Source organism: Sinocyclocheilus grahami, unplaced genomic scaffold (assembly GCF_001515645.1).
Source record: "Sinocyclocheilus grahami isolate Dianchi unplaced genomic scaffold, SAMN03320097.WGS_v1.1 scaffold61.1, whole genome shotgun sequence".
Lineage (NCBI taxonomy): Eukaryota > Metazoa > Chordata > Actinopteri > Cypriniformes > Cyprinidae > Sinocyclocheilus > Sinocyclocheilus grahami.
Window position 1 is genome coordinate 2,301,401 of NW_015505240.1, and position 2,136 is coordinate 2,303,536.

A 2,136-nucleotide genomic window follows, 5' to 3' on the forward strand; every position below is an offset into this window, starting at 1 on the left:
GTGTGTGTGAGACCCTGGACCACAAAACCAGTCATAAGGGTAAATAGTTGGAATTTGAGATTTATACACCATCTGAATAAATGAACAAACTGAATAAATAAGCTTTCCATTGATGTATGTTTTGTTATGATAGAACAATATTTGGCCGAGATACAACTATTTGAAAATCTGGAATCTGAGGGTGCAAAAAAATCTGAATATTGAGAAAATCGCCTTTAAAATTGTCCAAATGAATTCTTAGCAATGCATATTACTAATCAAAAATAAACGCAACACTTTTGTTTTTGCCCCCATTTTTCATGAGCTAAACTCAAAGATCCCAGACTTTTTCTATGTACACAAAAGGCCTATTTTTTAGGAACTGGGATGTTTTCAGCTTCCAGGAATTGTGTACAGATCCTTGCAACATGAGAAATAGGCCTTTTGTGTACATAGAAAAAGTCTTCAATCTTTGAGTTCAGCTCATGGAAAAAGGGGGCAAAAACAAAAGTGTTGCGTTTATAATTTTGTTCAGTGTATTTACAGTAGGAAATTTACAAAATATCTTCATGGAACATGATCTTTACTTGATACCCTAATGATTTTTGGCATAAAAGAAAAATCAATCATTTTGACCCATACAATGTTTTTCTGGCTATTGCTACAAATATACTTAAGCGACTTAAGACTTTTTAAAAGGTTTTGTGCTCCAGGGTCACACACACACACACACATATATATATATATAGCCTATGTGTGTGTATGTATATATGTTGAAGAAAAGAAAACACACTAATTGTCTTTTTTTTTAAGGTACTCATAGCAATGAAAAACAAGGTTAAAAGTTAAAATGTTGATATTTGACATTTTTCGCTCTCAGGCTGGGCGGACAGATAGGAAAGAGTTTGTTAAAAAGAGGAGTAAGCTAAACCCGTTCGCCAGCACCAGTAACAAAGAGAAGAAACGAAAAAAGAACTTCCTCATGATGAAACACAGTCAGAATGTGAGGACCAAAGGCAAACGCTCCTTCAGAGAAAAACAGGTGAGCCCTGCTGCTGTTTTCACATCTGGATTACCTTTAGATGTAATCTGTACAATTTACCATGAAACTTCAGTTTATGAAATAGTGTTGTATTTTAGTATTTGCAGTATTTCTTATTAATAGTGATTTTCCTCTCAGATCGCATTAAGAGATGCACTCTTGAAGAAGAGAAAACGCAAGTAATTCTCACCTGTGATGGACTGGAGCTGATTTGATCTGTGCGGACCATTCTGTGTACAGGAAGACAATATTCAGACTTCCTGGCTGTGTGGATTTTCATGTTGCCTTTTAATAAACCATTTAAACATTGAAAACTTTGTTGCTTTTTGTTGTTATTTTGTATTCAATCTTCAAATAACCCATTGGACAAACTGCACCCTTAAAGCAGCACTTTGTAACTTTTGTCGCTCTAGCGGTTAAACAGAACTGCACACATCACGCGGAAGAACATTCCAACCGGAGCTACTTCTCTTAAGTTTATGTCTGGCGATTCACACGGGTATGTGTTACTCCGCAGCGGTGACGATCCGACCAGGCTACAATAGTCCAAATATAAGTACTTATTATAAGCAGTGTTGGGGGTAACGCATTACAAGTAACGCAAGTTACGTAATCAGATTACTTTTTTTCAAGTAACTAGTAAAGTAACGCATTACTTTTTAATTTACAAGAGAATATCTGAGTTACTTTTTCAAGTAACGCAAGTTAGTTTTTTCCAATTTATTGATTGACAGTTCTGTCCCCATGTTGAGAGAAATCAGATGTTACTGTATAGTTCTAAAATAAATATGAATATGCATTAATTCCTCTCACCCACAAAAAAAAAAAAAAAAAAAAAAAAAAAAAAAAAAAAAAACTGATTCAGTATTCCTCAAAATGAATAAAAATAATGCAACTCATACTATGACGCAAACCTGGAATAACACGTAACACAAATATCCTTTATTTAATTAATCCCATTCTATTAACCAATGTCTTTGCTTCTGACCTTCGATGATCCAGTTCAACCATACTAATAAGCAAAAATTACTCTAGAAAAACATTTGTGTGTGTCAAGTGTGTTGAAATGTCTTCTTCTGCACTCTACTGTACGGACGTAAATTTACATTACCTTC

General features: G+C 34.4%; 1 protein-coding gene across 1 annotated transcript in view; it reads left to right on the forward strand.

Moving 5' to 3' along the window:
• The window catches only part of LOC107584563 (protein SDA1 homolog), an 8,813-nt gene extending 7,483 nt beyond the window's left edge, over positions 1-1,330 (forward strand). Inside the window, exons 21-22 of the mRNA XM_016271242.1 lie at positions 860-1,021; positions 1,160-1,330. Of these exons, the coding sequence (XP_016126728.1) occupies positions 860-1,021; positions 1,160-1,204 (207 nt within the window). The 3' untranslated portion in view covers positions 1,205-1,330. The remainder of the gene's footprint in view (positions 1-859; positions 1,022-1,159) is intronic.
• The last annotated feature ends 806 nt before the right edge of the window (positions 1,331-2,136 follow it).